At 31.3% G+C, this 20,494-nt stretch overlaps 1 protein-coding gene across 1 annotated transcript; it reads left to right on the plus strand.

Annotated features, from left to right (window-relative positions):
• Window positions 1-13,703: 13,703 nt before the first annotated feature.
• AOS (allene oxide synthase) lies at window positions 13,704-15,675 on the plus strand. The gene has a single exon (XM_068619591.2). It carries the CDS (start codon window positions 13,959-13,961, stop codon window positions 15,513-15,515), a length of 1,557 nt encoding a protein of 518 aa, XP_068475692.1. The 5' UTR covers window positions 13,704-13,958; the 3' UTR covers window positions 15,516-15,675.
• The last annotated feature ends 4,819 nt before the right edge of the window (window positions 15,676-20,494 follow it).

A 20,494-nucleotide genomic window follows, 5' to 3' on the forward strand; every position in this document is an offset into this window, starting at 1 on the left:
AATGAACAATTAGTTTTACCTTTTAAATGGTGTGTTTGTATCAGACACATGTATTGTATATCGACACTTGTGCGATACTTGTAGGATATGTATCACTGAAATGTCAAATTCAAAAAATATTTATTCTATCACGATTCTAACACAATTTTGTTAACTCTCGGACTCAGACTTACAGCGTCTTACTCCTTGGATATTTTGGTATGAAATTTTTACCAGACATTTGTCATTGTGTCTATTGAGTTTTGGCTTAGATTTGAGTCCCAAATTCGTCTCACAAGATTTGCAATAAATTTTTTATTCATCACTGTCAAGGTTGAAAGAAAGGTTTGTTTGTGTGGGTAACTGTTTGATTTTTTTCCTAGGTGAATACTCATCCGTTTGACTTGAAATTTTTCGCTTTTTGTCCCAAATTCAGACGAGATTCTTACCTAAAATTTTAGGGAAAAACTATTCCTGAAATTTTTTTCAAAAATTTTGTGCAAACCAAGGTATCCTTTACCGAAACTTGCAAAATTTCGTCATACTTTCTGCAATTTTATTCTGGGTCCGTAGAAAAAATTCACACAAGTACTTTCATATGTTGTTTGCACCTAGGTAAGGAGACATGTCCATAAACGAAATCACAAAAAGAAGATACAAGGACGAAAAGATAGGACGTTTTGTTTTCGGAAAACCAGTTTTGTTCACTCTTGGTTTGGGACTTACTACATCTTACTCCTTGGATATTTTGGTATAAAAATTTTACCAGACATTCGTCATTGTGTCTATTGAGTTTTGGCTGAGATTTGAGCACCAAATTCGTCCCACAAGATTTTCAATAAATTTTTTATTCATCACTTCCAGGGCTGAAAGGAAGGTCCGTTTGTGTTTGAAACTGTTTGATTTTTTTCCTAGGTGAATACTCATTTGTTTGACCTGAAATTTGTTGCGTTTTGTTCCAAATTCAGTCAAGATTCTTACATGCAATTTCAGGAAAAAACTATTTTGGGAGAATTTTTCACAAATTTTGTGCAAACAAAGGCTATCCTCTACTGAAACTTGCGAAATTTTCCCATACTTTCTGCAATTTTATTTTGGGTCCGTATTGCGTTGAAAAAAATTCACTCAAGTACTTTCATATGTTGTTTGCACCTAGGTAAGGAGACAAGTTCATAAACAAATGACAAAAAGAAGATACAGGGAGGAAAAGCTAGGATGTTTTGTTTTCGGAAAACCAGTTTTATTCACTCTCGGTCTGAGACTCATTGCGCCTTAATCCTTGGGTATTTTGGTATGAAATTTTTACCAGACATTCGTCATTATGTCTATTGAGTTTTGACTGAGATTTGAGTCCCAAATTCATCCCACAAAATTTTCAATAAACTTTTATTCATCACTGCCAGGGCTGAAAGGAAGGTCTGTTTGTTTGTGAAACTGTTTGATTTATTTCCTAAGTGAATATTCATCCGTTGGACCTAAAATTTATCAAGTTTTTTCGCAAATTCAGTCGAGATTCTTACCTGGAATTTTAGGAAAAAACTATTTCGGAAGAATTTTTCAGAAATTTTGTGCAAACCAAGACTATCCTCTAGCGAAACTTGTGAAATTTCGTCCTACGTTCTGCAATTTTATTCTGGGTCCGTATTGCGTAGAAAAAATTCACACAAGTACTTACATATGTTGTTTGCACCCAGGTAAGGAGGCAGGTCCATAAACAAATCACAAAAAGAAGATACGGGGAAGAAATGCGAGGACGTTTTATTTTCAGAAAACCAGTTTTGTTCACTCTTGGTCAGAGATTTACTACTCCTTACTCCTTGCGTATTTTGGTCTGAAATTTTTACCAGACATTCGTCATTGTGTCTATTGAGTTTTGGTTGAGATTTGAGCCCCAAATTCGTTCCACAATATTTGCAATGGTTTTTTTCATCACTGTCATGGCTGAAAGGAATGTTTGTTTGTGTGCGAAACTGTTTTATTTTTTCCCTAGGTGATTAGTAATCCAGTTGACCCGAAATTTGTCGCGTTTTGTCGCAAATTCAGTTGAGATTCTTACCTGGAATTTTAGGAAAAAACTATTTCGGTAGAATTTTTTACAAATTTTGTGCAAACCAAGGCTATCCTTTACCGAAACTTGTGAAATTTCGCCCTACATTCTGCAATTTTATTTTGGGTCCGTATTGCGTTGAAAAAAATTCACACAAGTACTTTCATATGTTGTTTGCCCCCAGGTAAGCAGGCAGGTCCATAAACAAATCCCAAAAAAAGGATACAGTGAAGAAATGCGAGGACGTTTTGTTTTTGGAAAACTAGTATTGTTCACTCTTGGTCTGAAATTTACTCCTCCTTACTCCTTGGGTATTTTGGTTTTGAATTTTCATTGTGTCTATTGAGTTTTGGCTAAGATTTGAGCCCCAAATTCGTCCCACAAGATTTGCAATAAACTTTTTATTCATCACTGCCAGAGCTGAAAGGCAGGTTTATATGTATGTGAAACTGTTTGCTTTTTTTTCTAGGTGAATACTCATTTGTTTGAGCAAAAAATTTGTCGTGTTTTGTCCCAAATTCAGTAGAGATTCTTACCCGAAATTTCAGGAAAAAAATATTTCGGTAGAATTTTTCAGAATTTTTTTGCAAACCAAGACTATCCTCGACCGAAACTTGTGAAATTTCGCCCTACTTTCTGCAATTTTATTATGGGTTCGTATTGCGTTGAAAAAATTCACACAATTACTTTCATATGTTTTTTGCACCCATGTAAGGAGGCAGGTTCATAAACAAATCACAAAAAGATTATACGGGGAGGAGAAGCGATGATGTTTTGTTTTCGAAAAACCACTTTGGTTCACTTTCAGTCTTGGATTTACTGCGCCTTATTCCTTGGGTATTTTGGTATGAATTTTTTTACCAGACATTCATCATTCTGTCTATTGAGTTTTGGCTAAGATTTGAGCCCCAAATTCGTCCTACAAGATTTGCAATAAACTTTTTATTCATCACTGCCAGGGCTAAAAGGAAGGTCTGTTTGTTTGTGAAACTGTTTGATTTTTTTCTTAGGTGAATACTCATTTGTTTTACCTGAAATTTATCGTGTTTTGTCCCAAATTAAATCGAGATTCTTACCTGCAATTTCAGGAAAACACTATTTCGGAAAAAAAATTTAGAATTTTTTTCATACAAAGGTTATCCTCTACTGAAACTTGCAAAATTTCGCCATACTTTCTGCAATTTTATTCTAAGTCCGTATTGCGTTGAAAAAATTAACACAAGTACTTTCATATGTTGTTTGCACCCAGGTAAGGTGGCAGATCTATAAACAAATAAAAAAAAAGATACGGGGAAGAAAAGCCAAGACGTTTTGTTTTCGGAAAACCAGTTTTGTTCACTCTCGGTTTGAGATTTACTACGCCTTACTACTTGGGTATTTTGGTATGAAATTTTTACCAGACATTCGTCATTGTGTCTATTGAGTTTTGGCTGAAATTTGAGCCCTAAATTCGTTCTACAAGATTTGCAATAAACTTTTTATTCATCACTGCCAGGGCTGAAAGGAAGGTCCGTTTGTATGTGAAACTGTTTGATTTTTTTCCTAGGTGAATACTCATTTGTTTGAGCAAAAAATTTGTCGTGTTTTGTCCCAAATTCAGTCGAGATTCTTACTTGGAATTTCATGAAAAAACTATTTCGGGTGAATTTTTCAGATTTTTTTTTCAAACATGCCTATAACGAAACTTTTGAAATTCCGCCATAAACAAATCAGAAAAAGAAGATCCGGGGAAAAAAGCAAGAACGTTTTGTTTTCGGAGAACCAGTTTTGTTCACCATCGGTCTGGGACTTAGTACGCCTTACTCCTTGGGTATTTCTATATGAAATTTTTACCAGATATTTGTCACTAAGTCTATTGATTTTGGCTGAGATTTAAGCCCTGGATTCGTTCCACAAGATTGGAAACAAATTTTTTATTCATCACAGTCAGGGGTGAAAGGAAGGTTCGCTTGTGCAGGAAAATATTTAATTTTTTTCGTGGGTGAATACTCATCCATTTGATAATAAATTTGTCCGAAATTCAGTGGAAATTCTTAGGTTGAATTTCAGAAAAAAAAAAAAAACTATTTTGGGAGAATTTTTCAGAAATTTTTTTCAAACCAAGGCTATCCTCTACCAAAACTTGTGAAATTTCGCCCCAATTCCTGCAATTTTATTGTGGGTTTGTATTGTGCTGAAAAGATTCATACAAGTACTTTCATATGTTGTTTGCACCCAGGTAAGGTGGAAAGTCCATAAAACATCACAAAAAGAAGATACGGGGAAGAAAAGCCATGAAGTTTTGTTTTCGAAAAACCAATTTTGTTCACCCTCGGTTTGGGACTTACTACGCCTTACTCCTTGGGTATTTTGGTCTGAAATTTTTACCAGACGTTCGTCAGTGTGTCTGTTGAGTTTTGGCTCAGATTTGAGCCCCAGATTCGTCCCACGAGATTGGCAATAAATTTTTTATTAATCACTGCCAGAGCTGAAAGGAAGGTTCGTTTGTGTGTGAAACTATTTGATTTTTTTTCGTGGATGAATACTCATCCGTTTGACCTGAAATTTGTGGCGTTTTGTCCCAAATTCAGTGGAGATTCTTAAGTGGAATTTCAGGAAAAAACTCTTTCGGAAGAATTTTTCTGAAATTTTTTTCAAACCAAGGCTATACTAAAACTTGTGAAATTTCGTCCTATATTCTGCAATTACATTCTGGGTTCGTATTGCGCTAAAAAAATTCACACAGGTACTTTCATATGTTGTTTGCACCCAGGTAAGGAGGCACTTCCGTAAAAAAATAACAAAAAGAAGATACAGGGAAGAAAAGCCAGGACATTTTGTTTTCGAAAAACCAGTTTTGTTCACTCTCGGTCTTTGACTTATTACGCCTTACTCCTTGGGTATTTTGGTCTGAAATTTTTACCAGACGTTCGCCAGTGTGTCTGTTGAGTTTTGGCTGCGATTTGAGCCCCAGATACGTCCCACGAGATTGGCAATAAATTTTTTAATCAACACTGCCAGGGCTAAAAGGAAGGTTCGTTTGTGTGCGAAACTGTTTGATTTATTTCGTGGGTGAATACTCATCCGTTTGACCTGAAATTTGTGGCGTTTTGTCCCAAATTCAGTGTAGATTCTTAAATGCAATTTTAGGAAAAAACTATTTCCGGAGAATTTTTCAGAAATTTTGTGCAAACCAAGGCTATCCTCTACCAAAACAACTGAAATTTCGCCCTACTTTCTGCAATTTTATTATGGGTTCGTATTGCGCTGAAAAAATTCACACGAGTACTTTCATATGTTGTTTGCACTCAGGTAAGGAGGCACATCCATAAAGAAATCACAAAAAGAAGATACGAAGAAGAAAAGCCAGGACGTTTTATTTTTGGAAAACCAGTTTTGTTCACTCTCGGCCTGGGACTTACTACGCCTTACTCATCGGGTATTTTGGTCTGAAATTTTTACCAGACGTTCGATAGTGTGTCTATTGAGTTTTGAATGAGATTTGAGCCCCTGATTCGTCCCACGAGATTGACAATAAATTTTTTATTCATCACTGCCAGGGCTGAAAGGAAGGTTCGTTTGTGTGCGAAACTGTTTGATTTTTTTCGTGGGTGAATACTCATCCGTTTGACCTGAAATTTGTGGCGTTTTGTGCCAAATTCAGTGGAGATTCTTAGGTGGAATTTCAGGAAAAAAACTATTTCCGGAGTTGTTTTCAGAAATTTTGTGCAAACCAAGGCTATCCTCTACCAAAACTTGTGAAATTTCGCCCTACTTTCTGCAATTTTATTCTAGGTCCGTATTGCGCTGAAAAAATTCACACGAGTACTTTCATATGTTGTTTGCACCCAGGTAAGGAGGCACGTCCGTAAAAAAAACACAAAAAGAAGATACGGGGAAGAAAAGCCAAGACGTTTTGTTTTCGAAAACCAGTTTTGTTCACTCTCGGCCTGGGACTTACTACGCCTTACACCTTGGGTATTTTGGTCTGAAAGTTTTACCAGATGTTCGCCAGTTTGTCTGTTTGATTTTGGCTGAGATTTGAGCCCCAGATTCGTTCCACGAGATTGGCAATAAATTTTTTATTCATCACTGCCAGGGCTGAAAGGAAGGTTCGTTTGTGTGCGAAACTGTTTGATTTTTTTCGTGGGTGAATACTCATCCGTTTGACCTGAAATTTGTGACGTTTTGTCCCAAATTCAGTGGAGATTCTTACGTGGAATTACAGGAAAAAACTATTTCCGGAGAATTTTTCAGAAATTTTATGCAAACCAAGGCTATCCATTACCAAAACTTGTGAAATTTCGCCTTATTTTCTGCAATTTTATTCTGGGTCCGTATTGCTCTGAAAAAATTCACACGAGTACTTTCATATGTTGTTTGCATTCAGGTATGGAGGCACGTCCATAAACAAATCACAAAAAGAAGATACGGGGAAGAAAAGCCAAGACGTTTTGTTTTCGGAATACCAGTTTTGTTCACTCTGGGTCTGGGACTTACTACGCCTTACTCCTTGGGTATTTTGGTCTGAAATTTTACCAGACGTTCGTCAGTGTGTCTGTTGAGTTTTGGCTGAGATTTGAGCCCCAGATTCGTCCCACGAGATTGGCAATAAATTTTTTATTCATCACTGCCAGAGCTGAAAGGAATGTTTGTTTGTGTGCGAAACTGTTTGATTTTTTTCGTGGGTGAATACTCATCCGTTTGACCTGAAATTTGTGGCGTTTTGTCCTAAATTCAATGGAGTATCTTACGTGGAATTACAGGAAAAAACTATTTCCGGAGAATTTTTCAGAAATTTTGTTCAAACCATGGCTATCCTCTACCAAAACTTGTGAAATTTCGCCTTACTTTCTGCAATTTTATTCTGGGTCTGTATTGTGCTTAAAAAAAACCAGGTAAGTAAACAAATTAAAAAAAAAGATACGGGAAAGTATAAATAAAATAATAAGATTTTATGTATCATTTCTCTTTCTCTTTATCGTTTTTACTTTGCGTTTTAATAGAAAGAATCACTATAAAAATATTTTTAAACAAGTGAATTTGTTAAACAAATTGTTACATTTATTATAAGAAAGTATAAACATAGTAGGTTTTGTGGTATTGCAATTCTGTAAGCATTATTTATAAGTGTAATTTGTTTAGTTTATGTATTTAGAAAATATATCTATATGTTTTTTTAATCTCTCTGCACCACTTGGTATGTCTGTATAAAAGTTGGATACCCCTAAAATGTTTCACTTTAATTAATTAATTTTATTTTTTATTGAAAAAAAAAACATTTAATATATCTCATTAGACACCTTTCTTATTGAGAAGTAGTTGACCGAATGTCTATTCTATAAAACTATTGTTTTAACTATCATAATTAAACAATATTTACAAAAATTATAGAAAGAATTCAATCTTGTTTTTTCGTTTTTTTAATATGTTTTCTACAATTAAAAATAAAATAAATTTTTATTTATTATCAAATTGATATTCAATATTAGATTTTAATCGCAAAATACTTTCACAAAACTTCTGAAAGTGAAGTAAATACTGTTATTTCAGTAAATAAATTTGCATAATCTCACATATTTAATCATGGAATTAGTGTTTATAATTTTTAAAATTAGCAAGTAATTGATTTATTTTGATTATGAATAGTGGAAGATGAAAGAGTGAATGAAAAGCACATGTGAAAGAACATGGAAATCTATGGATGGACTATAGTATTTTGACTTGTGAATGTTATAAAATAAGTAATATATACACAAATAATAACATACTTTATATTGGGAAAATATATTAATTAAAATGAGATGGATTGACTTTGAAGCTAAAGATTAAGTTAAGATATTGGCTTTTGATTTGTGAGAATACAAAGCACTTTTTTTCACACTTTCACGTCACAAACAGAGCAACATCTGATACAACAAAAGCTCAATCTTTGCACTAAACTCTTTTTTAGGTTAAATTACCAATTATAGATTTCTTAAACTCAGAAACTACAAAACAAAGAGTCCAAATATTTCAAACCTAAATTTTAAGTATGGTTCAAAGAAACTATTAATACAAAATTAGATGACTAGATATAAATATAAAAAATATATTTTATCTATTTTTTAAACTGTCAATAAATGGATTTAAGTCTAATTCAATCTCATTAAATCGATTTGTAAGGTGAGATTTGCACCTACTAATAAATAATGAAATATTTTATTCTATAATCGATGTGAGATTTTCAACACCCCTTACACCGAGACTACCAACTCTTGCATGAAAATTTATGTTATGAGTAGTTCGATAACGGTCTGATAACAGGTAACACGATAGACTCAACAAACTCTCACTATGATAGACTTTAAATGACTCTGATACCATGTCAAGAAATGAACTTTAAACTTAACTCACCGCATAAATTTAACTTATAAGATAAGATTTGTATTTACTTATAAAAATAAAATATACTAATTTCTTAATCGGTAGAAAACTTTATCCTTAACTTACACCTCATTTTGATTACAACTTTTACCTCAAACTTTTAACATTTTCAGAAGCACTTTTTCTTATCGTTCAAGAAAATACGTTCAAAATATGAATAAAATATTTTAAAATAAACCCATGCGTTGACCTCACTGTAAAATGCAGACCAAGTTATTTACTACGACTAGTAAAACCCACGTGAAGTTTGATGAGTACTTAAAAACATGGTATTAAAAAAAGAACATTGCAATGAGTAGTAAAATTGCTCAAAGAAGAAAATAAAAAAAAAAGTGCAGTTATTTTGAGTAAAGAAGTTAATGATAATTAATAAATTGTTTTAGTGCTTAATTGCCTACTCAATCCAAATCTAGGTTAGGCAAGAGCATCCTCTTACGTGCATTAAAAGAAAGAAGAAATTTATTAATTTTTGAAGATGATATAATCTTAGAAGAATAGTATATTTTTGCGACTTACTATTATAAAATTGGTTCACACCGTCACATCAATTTTGTCATTATATCATAATTATTATATATATTCGTAAGATTTCTTGTCATATATAGCTAACATTTACTACCTTGTTCTTTAAAATACATCCTTTACTTTAACTAAATTTATGAAAGAGGAGTTATACAAGATATTACGATTCAAAATACTGATTTTAAGTAAGTAAGTTCAAGTCTTTTTTTTTTTTTAATTTAAGCCATATTATATCTATAGAGATTTTTTTCATTTTATTGTATGTTAAATAAATTTAAATACTCTAAGATGATTCAAAAGATAAAAAAAAATATAAGATACCAGGAAAACAAATCCAAAAATTAAAGATTTATTTGTTTCTCAAATTTTTAAATTTCAATATTTTTACTAATCTCACTAAATCTTCCAAAACCAACGTTCATAATCAATACATTCATCACCTAAAGAACACTAATTTATTATCACTATAAAAAATTCATTAATTAACAACTAAAATTAGAGACTAAAAATAATTAGTTATTATATTAACTAAATTATATATTATTTTATCTAAATTAGTTTTTATTATTAATAAAATTTATAAAATAATTTCTAAATTAACTACCAATGTTTTAATTACAAATACTTTAGATTCTAAATTGGTATCAATTAATCTTTTAGAAACTAGTTTAAAATTTAAATTATTAGTAACTAAAACTTTGGTAAGTAATGGTTAGATACTAATTTAAAAATTATTTTATAAATTTTTATTAATAATAGAAATTATTTTAGATATCAATAATTTTTTTAATTTTTAAAATAGTCTTAAATTTAATTTAATAATATTTAATTATTTTAATCTCTAAAATTAATTAGAATTTGGTGATTTTATTGTAATGTACCTAAAGACAACCCATTACTTAAGTATAATACTTAAATTTTATATTTTTGTAACACTTTAGTATAAAGTTTTTTTTTTAAAATACTTGGTGAGACATAGGTCTATCCCAAATGAGGAGGGTACTTAAGAAAATGGATAATTGTTTGTTTGAAATTAAAAATTTGAAAATTCATTAAAAAAAATGCACTAAGTATTAAAGTGAAAAAAGTATTGTTTATCTCGCAAGTGACTTGAAAAGCTAATAAATTATAGTGATATGTCTGGAAAACTGAAATTAACACGTGTGTTAGAATATTTGAATTGGAACCTTATAATTACTTTAGCAACATAAGAAATTAATAATTATTAAGTGAAATTGTAATTAATGAGAATATTAGGATAAATTAGCACGTGGGAGTTCAAAAAGACGTGTTGGCTGCTCTGACTTCCTTTTTATGATAGAATAATAAAAAAGTCTTATGTTCCCAAGTTGCACATAAAGCTATGTGCTTTCGTGTAAAACAAGATCTTCCATTTCTATTCAACTTTGGTTATAATGCTATAAATATATATCATCACCAAAAAATAATAAATGTTCTTTATCAAAATTAATAACGTGTTCATGATTTTCACATCATGATACATATTTAATGCCACTATGATAGAGTGTTCGCTATTAATTACGATTCTTTTTGGTTCATTTTAATAAATTTATTATTGACCTAATTTAGGGGAAAATAATAATTATATCATAATTATACCACACATATATATTGTAAAATTAGTAAAATCAAGTCATGCCAAAATATATTATATGCAAATCTATGATTTAATAGATGAATTAAAATAATGATATATCATTTTTATCACTATCACTACAAAAAAAAAAATCATGAAATAGAATAATTTTTAGAAACAAAAAATAATTAATTGTTATAGTGACTAAATTAGAGATCATGTTAGAGACTAAAAAAAATTGATTTCTAAATTAGTTTTTATTATTTTTAAATTGGTGTCTAATTAACAACCGAGGTTTTTACTACCAATTATTTAGATTCTGAATTTGGTAACAAAAACCTTAGTTGCTAATTAGACACCAATTTAAAAGTCATTTAATAATAATAAAAACTAATTTAAAAACTAAAATTTTTTTAATCTCTAAAATTGTCTCTAATTTAGTCATTATAATAACTAATTATTTTTTTTTCTGAAAATTAATTTCTATTTCATAATTTTCTTGTAATGCATATTTTTTCGTAACTACACAAATAATGTTATAACTATCCAACACACTACATCACATGATATGAACAATTTATATAATAACAACCTAAATAATCTCATTAAGTTGATTATTTAACATATTAGGTTAGCTGAACCAACCTCATTTAACCTTCTACTTCTAAAATGTTATATATATATATATATATATATATATATATATATATTAAGATATTTGCATTTAATTCGTTAGATAGACTTAAAAACTCTATAATTAGAAAAATATATAACCATTTTGTAAAATGAAAAGAAAAGTGGCCATGTTATTAACATCAATTCAACCATCTTCCATACACATTTTTTTTAGTATTCTTACCACAACCTACAGCCTCTGCTAAAGAGACATAAGCATTAAAATAATAAAAAATAAAAATTAGAAAATATGATTGGAGAGTGATGTTTTAATATATTATTTTTATCCATGATGAGTGAGACAAGAAAGAATATCTGAAAAAGTTTGTGAGCACTCCCATTGGAAAAACAACACTTTATGATTGGACTCACCACTTCTATGGAATGCTAATAATTCAGTTAAAGGAAATTATTGATTTATGTTTACTCCTATATATATCACACTCATATTAATTCACTAATTCCAAAATACTATTTTACTTCAATAAATAAAATATTAATTAACGCGTTAGATCGTAGTGAAAAAAGTATGGTCACCTTTTTTTTTTCTATTGTGAATGGTCATATCTTTATTGTGGTATAAGAGAGAAGTAAAAAAATTTAAGAGGATTTTTTTAAAAGATAATAACATTTAGATGATGTAATATAATATTATTATTTTTTATAAAAAGTACTTAGATGGAATTTTGGAGGAATAAGAAAGTAGTTGATTGTCAAAATATACTAATTGCATTTTGTATTTTGTACGAGTAGGTTAAAATACATGTGTTTTTACTAAAGAGAGACTCACCTCCTTGATTGTGTTATAAAAATTATTAGTTATCATTAATGGTTACTATTGACTCCACTTTTATATCAATAATAATAATATAGATTTTAATATAATTATTTCTCAATTTGCATTTTTATTTTATAAATATATCATTCTAGTTTTGTTTGGTCTTGTAGAAAGATATCTCAAGATACAAGTTATTTGAATATTTTTTTAAGGGTTGTCCAAGTATATGTGTAAGTCTCTTTGTTTACTCGATTTGAGGATGAGGTTGTGTATCGGCCTAATCTTGTCCAGTCTCATGTCAAGGTCACTAACAATATGAGTTATTTGAATATTTCTCATAGAGATTGTTTGAGAAATCTAACATTTGCGCAAACGTTGTGATATCATTAAGTCGGAGACAAGATGATCTCCCCAACCACCTATGTCCAATAATTAACCTTAACCAACCTATATTCTCGATGAAAAATCCATAAAAATCGTTTATGCATACTCCGTTTAAATTGGTGATTTTAGATATAAATATGGAGGGAGGAGAATGAAGAACCAACTTTTTTTCAAACATAAAAACTCTCTTACAACAAGCCAAAATGAGTATGCTATACTTTTTATTTATTTATTTTATTTATTTTAAGTTAGTACTTAGATAAACTCCTTGAATCACAACAATAATAAATATGCATATAGGATAAAGATGAAATGTTTTTCGTCACCATACTTATATAAATATTAATTCTCTCCCTCCAATATTACCAGTGTAAGAAAATTGTTCTTTATATATTAGATATATTACGGCTAATAAATTAATTATATAATAATGTAACTTCTTTTTACATGGTTAACCAACAATGCATTTTACAAATAAAATTATATATTTTTTCTTTTATATGATATTTTGAACCTACCACTAATTAATTTTTAAACTTTTCAAAGAAGCAATCAATTAAACACACAAATTAATTTTCAAAAGAATAATAAGAATGTCATTTCAAAGATGTGAATTCATTGGTGGCAATAGTGTTTTGAGCATTACACTTTTACAATTAAAGGATATTTGTAATTGTATACCATTTCCTCTTATTTATGTGCTCATGAGTAGGACGGCAACAAACTTTGTTCCCCCTCTTTTCTTAAACTTTTGAATCACCTCAAATACATAAATCAAAATCTAATTTATTCCTCTCCACACTCATTACAATTTTTTTAATTAAAGTAGAAAACTACCATATTGAAGTACATAACTAAAAGAAAACAATTAATTATACTTTTTATGTTAGTTAACACTACTTAACTAACCATATCCTCAATTAATAGAATTATTTGAGCTAAATTTTCACTTAATAACTTGAATAGAAATTAGTGAATGGTTTTTCATGTAATAATAGATTTTAATCTTATCTTTTCTTATAGTTTTTATTAATAGGTATAAATTAACTATGTATCATTTTTATTAATATATCAATTTTAGTATAATCTTTCTATATTTTTTTATTTTATTTTTTTTAATAATTTTTTTTATGTAATAATAATTAATTGTTGTGAGATGTGAAACACGATACCTCTTATAAAAAAAACATAATTAGTGAATGGTTTTTGCGAGGTCCCATGTTTTGTTCACATTATTTGACTAGAGATCTCTTTTGACAATAGTAAATATGTGATGACTTTGAATGTTTAAGGAAGAAAAAAAGTAGTTATTTATGAGAATTGAATTGAATTGTTAATGGGAAACGAAGTTGTTGTTGTTGTAGATAGAAAGATGGACGGAGGAGGGGACGGAGAAAGAAACAAAGAACGCAGAAATCTGAGTATGACTCAAACATTTTAAGGTCAACAAAACCGACCACTCTCTATGACGCGCACCACATTCAAACTTTCTCTATAAATAACACAACACCCAACAACTCAACACTATAAAGGGAGAACAACACAACAACAACAACATAACCAAACCCAAAATGGCATCATCCTCTTACTCCACACTCTCCTCTCCATTCCTGCAACTGGAGTTTTCCTCCGGAAGAAAAAAACAACAACGCTCTTCCATCAGAGCCTCCGTCTCGGAGAAACCATCGCCGCCACTGTCGCTCACCTCCCCGGAGCCCACCAAGCTTCCGATCCGCAAAATCCCCGGCGACTGGGGGCTGCCGGTCATCGGTCCCTGGAAGGACCGTCAAGACTATTTCTACAAGCAAGGGCGCGACGAGTTCTTCAAGTCGCGAATCCAGAAGTACCAGTCAACGGTGTTCCGCACCAACATGCCGCCGGGTCCCTTCATCACCTTCAAACCAAACGTCGTCGTTCTCCTCGACGGCAAGAGCTTCCCCGTCCTCTTCGACACCTCCAAGGTCGAGAAAAAAGATGTTTTCACCGGAACCTACATGCCCTCCACCGACCTCACCGGCGGCCACAGAGTCCTCTCCTACCTCGACCCCTCCGAGCCAAAACACGCCCTCCTCAAGCAGCTCATCTTCTTCCTCCTCAAGTCCCGAAGCCGCCACGTCATCCCGGAGTTCCACGCCTCCTACAGAGACCTCTTCCTCCAGCTCGAGTCCAACCTCGCGGAAACCGGCAAGGCCAGCTTCGGCGACGCCAACGACCAGGCCGCGTTCAACTTCCTCGCCCGGTCGCTTTTCGCCGCCAACCCCGCCGACACCAAACTGGGCCTCGACGGCCCAAAAATAGTGCAGAAATGGGTTCTGTTCCAGCTGGGCCCACTCCTCCGGTTGGGCCTCCCCCAGTTTCTAGAAGAATCCACCATTCGCACCTTCCGCCTCCCTCCCTCCCTCATCAAAAAAGACTACCAGAGACTCTACGACTTCTTCTACTCCTCTTCCACTTCCGTCCTCGACGAAGCGGAGCGATTGGGCATCACGCGCGACGAGGCTTGCCACAATCTCCTCTTCGCCACCTGCTTCAACTCCTTCGGCGGGATGAAGCTGTTCTTCCCCAACGTCATGAAGTGGATCGGACGCGCGGGGGTGACGCTCCACGCGCGGCTGGCGGAGGAGATTCGCTCCGCCGTGAGAGACGCCGGCGGGGAGATCACCATGGCGGCGATGGAGAAGATGCCTCTGATGAAGTCCGTGGTGTACGAGGCCTTCCGCATCGACCCTCCGGTGCCGCTGCAGTTCGGGAGGGCGAAGAGGGACCTCGTGATCGAGAGCCACGATCACGCGTTCGAGGTGAAGGAGGGGGACTTGCTGTTCGGGTACCAGCCGTTCGCGACCAAGGATCATAGGATCTTCGAGAGGGCCGAGGAATTTGTCGGGGACAGGTTCGTGGGAGAGGAAGGGGAGAAGCTGCTGAAACACGTGCTGTGGTCGAATGGACCTGAAACTGAATCTCCGACAGTGGGGAACAAGCAATGTGCTGGGAAGGATTTCGTGACCTTGGTCTCAAGGCTTCTTCTTGTCGAGTTTTTTCTTCGCTATGACTCCTTCGATATTCAGGTCGGAACTTCTCCGTTGGGTTCTTCCGTCACCATTACCTCCCTCAAGAGATCAAGCTTTTAGCTTCATTCTCTTTATTTATTACTATTATTTTTCCTTTCATCACCTTCCATATCTGTTAATTCTCCCACTTTCTCTTCTTCATCTTTTCTCTCTAAATTTTATAATCTTCCTGTAATTTTTACTTCCATATACCTCTTCTTCTTAATTAGGTTTCTTATTACTCTTTTTCTCACATATTTTAATCCTTATTTCACTCTTCTCCTAGGTATTTAGAAATAAATAAATATATATATATATATGTATATAATAAAAAATAATTTTTTTAATTAAATAAAATACAAAATAAGAATTTTAATGTGACTGTATAAAAAATTGGATTGTATTACTGTTTTTATCCACTAAAATTGAATCTTTTGAGTATCACACAAGCATTTCTTATAAAGAATATTACGAAACTGTGAACTCTTTTAGTCCTCCAAATACGAATTGTGCGAGTCTTATTCTTTGGATATCACTTAGGTGGGATTCTAGTTTTTCATTAATGTTACAAGTCAAATCAAACATTAATAAGTAAGTATCAATTGATGAAAATATCAAGAGTACATACTTTTAATATTTGAAAGATTCTATTCACACAATTCAAATTTAATAAAATAATATCCATGCTATAAATTTTAGATTTAAATATAGTTTTGGATCCGGTAATTTTAGTTTCCATTAAAAAAAATGAGAGTTTTAAAACACTAGTCTCAGTCTTTATAAAATGAGTAGATTTTGGTTTTAATTCATAAAAATAATTCTTTTATTTTTTAATCATTCTAAAATTTTAATCACTATTTTTAATCTCTAATATTCGTTTTAAATTAATAACTACTATTTATTTTACAAACTTAAAGGATTTTTAAGTGTAAAAAAGCCAATGACACTCTTTTTAGTTATTAGAGTGATAGTTGACCTTTTCTCTAACCCACACAATTAATGACACTTATATAAGTTGGTATCCTTAAAAAATGTCTTATACTCAGTTCAAAGATCAAATGATTTGAAATTAAAGTTGAGTTCTCTTATCTATAGTGAGACATGTGAGATGTATTTTATAAGTTTTAGTTATTTTTTTTGTTATTTTTTAAATCTTGATTAATATTATTTAATAAAAAAAATTGTATTTTTCTTAACAAATTTTAAGTATAACAGATAATTTTTTTAATGATTTGAAGTAGTTTTATTAATATATCTATTAATAATTAATAAGTTATATATTTCAATAAGTTATCTTTTTAATAGGATATGAGAGTAACTAATGGTATAAAACATCTAACATAAAACTTTCATAAGATAAGATTGACTTTTGTTGATATTTGATGTCGTCTTAAGTGAGTCTATTAATGTTTTGATCGTCCTAAACATCGTATAATCCAACCAAGTTGTGTCGAAATTAATGATAGTTAATTTTTAACAATCCAATCGTAAACATTATATAATCCAATCAAGTTGTGTCGAAATTGATGATAGTTAATTTTTAACAATTCAATCGAATTGGAATTGAATATGAAATCATAAGCCTTCTAATAATCCATTGGAGTTTGGGTGAATGTTGTGATATGATGTGTGTTTATATAGCTGTAATCTCTGGAAGCAAATTGCAGAGTTGGACTTTAGGTAGTGTGGTCTAATAATAGTAGGTATTGTGGTGGGGACATTATGCACTCCACTATAACTAGTGGAGGCTAGAAGGAGTGTTGTATGCAGTTTCTGTTCACAATCATAATGTACTCACTCTTCAACAATCACCAACAACTTCAAATTGGGTTGGGTCCTCATTTCAATGTGACTTTCAACCAATTATATACATACACACACGCACTCCTAGAGTTTAATGCTATTATCAGCTAACTTTTTCTCCTTTCCCATCGTTTTAACATTGGCCTCCCCAAAACGGTTCAATTCACATGCAAAACAACACACAACAAAATAATTGAGATATCACACATTTTTTTATGTTTTTGAACGTGATTGGATCAAGAGAATGATTGTCTAACTTTTTTTCGATCAATCTACTTCTTTTTTTCTTTTTTTTTTCATTCTCTTTCTTCTTGTCTTCGCGAACTCTAAGTTCGAATGATACTGCAAAAGACACTTCGACGTTCAAATGAGATTTCGGTATTCGACACTTAGGATAATTAGTACTAAATGATGACTTATTTTATTTTTGAAATTTGTGTCTAATTATATGATTATCATACACTTTTTGTTATTGAGCCGAATTAGAATTTTAGATCATAATTAAAAATATATTATCAAATATTTAATCACTTATTAATCTTGTTAATCTTATGTTTGGACATAATGAATTTGGTTGTGTCGGTCGATCTCACATAACGTTAAGCTTTCAGATACCGTACCCGTACACTCTACAATTTCTTTAACAAATTATTGAAATAATCATTTTTAATGCTTGGTTATACAGATCAGCAGCTGTTGTTTCGACAGTAATGTCATAGATTTTGTAGTTAAAATATCTTGTTTGAACTGTGTTTGTCTGTTTGGAACAAAAAACAATTGAACAAGTAATTTAAATAATGTTTGGTTCAGAGCTATATAGTGCCAGATTGAAAATAAAAGTTCAAAATTAAGTCAGGAAATTAGTTTCAGTTTATTCTATTGATTGAGATTGTAAGTGATGTTGCATTTAGATATTAAACTTGCATTATTTGAATAGTTTACAATTGTAATTTTAATTCATTAATAGATTATTCATCTTAATTTTTAAAGTATTTTTCTTTCATTTTAGTTTTTTAGTGTTGCTTCATAATTTTATTCTATTTGCATCACATAAGATATGAAAAGTTTACACATCCCCAATAATTGTTTAAATATATATATATATATATATATACTTAACTATTTTATATATTTTAAAAAAAGTCTATGCATATCCACAATATAAGTTAGTGGAGTTTATGCGAATCTAATTATTATATAAAAACAGTGAAAGCTATTTATCAAGTACTTCTCTGTTTCTTACTTCTTTATATGTTCACCAAACAAAGCCTAAAAAAAGAAAATTTTTTTTCCTTTGCTCTTTCCATAAAGCTTTTGAGGTACTTTCTTCATGATGTCCATGTCATATACTTTCACGTTTTTTTTTATTATCAGCATATACTTTCACGTGTTTTTCATGATACTTATATGGATTAAGAATAATAGTAAATGTCACTTATTTTTAAAAGGAAACTTATTCAATATAATATCATTCCAATGTAAGAAAATAATTAAAAATAATATTTTTAAAAACTAAAATAATTAATTACTATTTGACTAAATTAAAAACCATTTTATAAATTAAAAAAATTATTGATATTTAAGGTAGTTTTTATTATTAATAAAAAATTATAAAATGGTTTATAGATTGATATCTAACCATTAGCTACTAAGGTTTTAACTACTTATTACTTTATATACTAAATTAGTTTCTATTAGTCTTTTAGAAACTAATTTAAAATCTAAAATACTTGTAGTTATAACTAAGGTAGGTAATTTAGATACCAATTTGAAAATCATTTTATAAATTTTTATTATTAACAGAAATCACTTCAGATATAAATAATTTTTTACTCCCTAAATTAGTATTTAATTAATTAATACAACAACTAATTATTATTTTTTATCTAAATTTAGTTACTATTTAATGATTTTCTTTAAAAAATATTTTATCTTTATCTATTGAAAAAAAAAATATTAATGTAATTGATCTAAGAGACGAATAAAAATTATTTAATTAAGAACTGAAAACCTCAATTAATTTGTAAACTTGTAAAGATTAAAGATCAAATGAGTGTGATTTTTTTTTTCAATACTTTATAGAAGCATGGGAATTGTTTGGTTGTAAGTAGAGTTAGTATATGTCAGCAAAACACGGGTTAAATAAATGTGCGGCAATTACTTCTTGCACCAAATCAAATATGAATATGCATCTGATTTTTAAGGAAGGTATAGATAAAAAATACTTATGATTTTTTTTTAATATGTTTCTGGATTTAGATTTTTAATTTTTTTTTCTAAAACATACTTTCAAATTTGTTTTCCAAAATGTATTTTTTTTATTCTGAAATTGTTTTTTCTAAATGAGATTTTGATTTTTGAATTCTATTCCAAAGTTTCATTTCCGGTATATAATGATCTATTCTGAATTTATTTTCTCAGATTTATTTTTTTTAATTCCAAAAATGAAGTGTAATTATGGAAATTTGTAACAGGGTGGGGTGAAGGTCACAATTTGAAAGGTGCAGAAGGAATTTGGCTAAATGTGCTTAAGCATAACCCATGACCTACATGGGTTTCTATTCAGCTTTCGGCAGTTTCTTCCTGCACCCCTACATTTTCTTCCTGCACCCCAACAATTTTTTAAATTCCGAAATTACCTTCACCTGTTATTTGAATTCGGCATCTGGGACTGTGCTACGGATTCATCAATCCGGAAGTGAATCATGTTGTTTTCCGTATGACGGGGTGTTCCGTAAGCAAAGTTTGCATAAATTGTTGATTTCTGGATTGCTGAATCCAGAAACCTAATTTCTATTACGGATTGGTGGATTCATAATGATTTTTTTCAATTATAGATTTCTGAATCTGGAATGCATATTTTGAATTACGGATTGACGGATCTGGAATAGTTTTTTCAATTATGGATGTTCTGCATTTTTTTTATTTTGGATTAACACTATCATTCATGTATTACCGGAAGCACCAATCCGGGAGATTACCGGATGCACCAATCCAAATTTTTACCGGAAGCACCAATCCAAAAATTTACCGTATTTCATAATCCAAAATGCAAAACAATAAATATACAGTTTTATACGGGGGACAGTTTTGTCTTTGCGTGGGTGCAGGAAGAAAAATGTAGGCGTGCAGGAAGAAACTGCCTCATCTGTTTTGCCCATTTGATTATGGGCTTCTGTAGATTTGGCCCACTAAACACTTAAATCAGTTTGGCCCATGGGTGTGCAGACAGACAAATTTGTTTACTTGTATAACCA

This window comes from Phaseolus vulgaris, chromosome 1 (genome assembly GCF_051622355.1).
Source record: "Phaseolus vulgaris cultivar YP4 chromosome 1, ASM5162235v1, whole genome shotgun sequence".
NCBI lineage: Eukaryota > Viridiplantae > Streptophyta > Magnoliopsida > Fabales > Fabaceae > Phaseolus > Phaseolus vulgaris.

Bases quoted from the DNA above. Each gene is read 5' to 3' on its own strand.
- AOS (XM_068619591.2), top strand. From the start codon at position 13,959: ATGGCATCATCCTCTTACTCCACACTCTCCTCTCCATTCCTGCAACTG.